The sequence below is a fragment of the Piliocolobus tephrosceles genome, unplaced genomic scaffold (genome assembly GCF_002776525.5).
Source record: "Piliocolobus tephrosceles isolate RC106 unplaced genomic scaffold, ASM277652v3 unscaffolded_6175, whole genome shotgun sequence".
NCBI classification, from domain to species: domain Eukaryota; kingdom Metazoa; phylum Chordata; class Mammalia; order Primates; family Cercopithecidae; genus Piliocolobus; species Piliocolobus tephrosceles.
Genome location: NW_022333358.1, coordinates 1 through 1,471, shown reverse-complemented (window position 1 = coordinate 1,471; position 1,471 = coordinate 1). Strand labels below are relative to the sequence as shown.

At 54.4% G+C, this 1,471-nt stretch overlaps 1 protein-coding gene across 1 annotated transcript; it reads left to right on the top strand.

Moving 5' to 3' along the window:
- Positions 1-276: 276 nt before the first annotated feature.
- Positions 277-1,319, top strand: LOC111536180 (3-hydroxyacyl-CoA dehydrogenase type-2). Its single transcript, XM_023202497.1, has 2 exons — positions 277-355; positions 798-1,319. The coding sequence occupies exons 1-2, from the start codon at positions 329-331 to the stop codon at positions 999-1,001; spliced, it is 231 nt and encodes a 76-aa protein (XP_023058265.1). The 5' UTR covers positions 277-328; the 3' UTR covers positions 1,002-1,319.
- The last annotated feature ends 152 nt before the right edge of the window (positions 1,320-1,471 follow it).

Sequence of the window (1,471 nt, the reverse complement as noted above, 5' to 3'; positions counted from 1 at the left end):
AGAAAGGCACCCGTTCTCAATATCCACCCCTCTTCCCCCACGCGGAGCGGGCCACTTGCCAAAAGGCCAGCTAGAGAGTAGGGCGAGGGGTGTTGCGGTATTGTACTGCTGCTATTGGTCTCTTTCCCCAGTTGAAATAACTCTCTGGCGATACCTTAGCAGGAGGAATTCGCCCTCTGACCAAGGTACTAAAGTACCAGGCCACGCCCCCACGTCTCACGCGGCAGCGGCAGACGCCCCGCTGCATCGCAACCGCCCCTTCCGCCGCTTCGCCTCGGCCAATCAGCGAGCGCCTGCGCCCCCATCCCGTGGAGTGGCCGGCGACAAGATGGCAGCAGCGTGTCGGAGCGTGAAGGTAGGTTCTTTGCCTCTGTTGCTTGCCCTCCTTTACGGGCCGGGTCAGCGCGGCCGTGGAACTAGGAGAAAGAGATCGGTTTCGGGGGAAAGGGTCATGCTTATGTAGGCCTGGTATTGTGGCCGTTGGGCTCAAGAGGTGAAAATCAACACTCCGCGGCGCATCTGTCTGTCTGTCTATCTATCTATCTATCTATCTATCTATCTATCTATCTATCTATCTATCTATCTAGGGTCACGGGACGGGCTGTCTGGGGATGAGATTCCCCCTGCCCCCGAGGTCCCAACGGTGAGGAGAAGCGGCACACCTGGTTTACCCGCAGGGGTGACCACTACCGCTCCCCTCCCCCCTTCTCCTCAGAAGCCTGGAGAACAGGCAGGTGACAGCGTGGGGATGGTATGGCCAATGTAACAGCTGACCCTGACCATGTCCCTTTTGACAGGGCCTGGTGGCGGTAATAACCGGAGGAGCCTCGGGCCTGGGCCTGGTCACGGCGGAGCGACTGGTGGGACAGGGAGCCTCCGCTGTGCTTCTGGACCTGCCCAACTCGGGTGGGGAGGCCCAGGCCAAGAAGTTAGGAAACAACTGCGTTTTCGCCCCAGCCGACGTAAGTGGGGTCACCTCTCCTCTCCCAGGGTGTGCGTGAGGTCACCAATACCAGCCTGGGAACCTGTGGGGGTCCCTCCCATAAGGGTCTCCTCTATGGGGGCGGTGGACCCATCTCCTTGTCTCTTTTGACCTGAGCCTTCAAGCACTGTGAGACCACCTGTGATAAGGATTCTCTAAAGCTGGGATTCACAACAATGGGGATGGGGATTGGACATAACAATCTCCTGGAGGAGTTATGTATGGTTTGAAAATGCATATTGTGCCTTGTAATTTTATATTTACAAAGTCAAAAAACTTGTTTTCATGAAACAAACTACAGAAAGTAAAACTTGATGACATCATCTTAGCAGGTAAGGATACAAAAAAGCTAGTTTATCTTCCTATCAATAATTCTCACAACAGGGTTATTTTTTATTTTTATTTTTGAGATGGAGTCTCGCTCTGTCACCCAGGCTGGAATGCAGTGGCACAATCTCAGCTCCTTGCAACCTCCACCTTCTGAGTTCA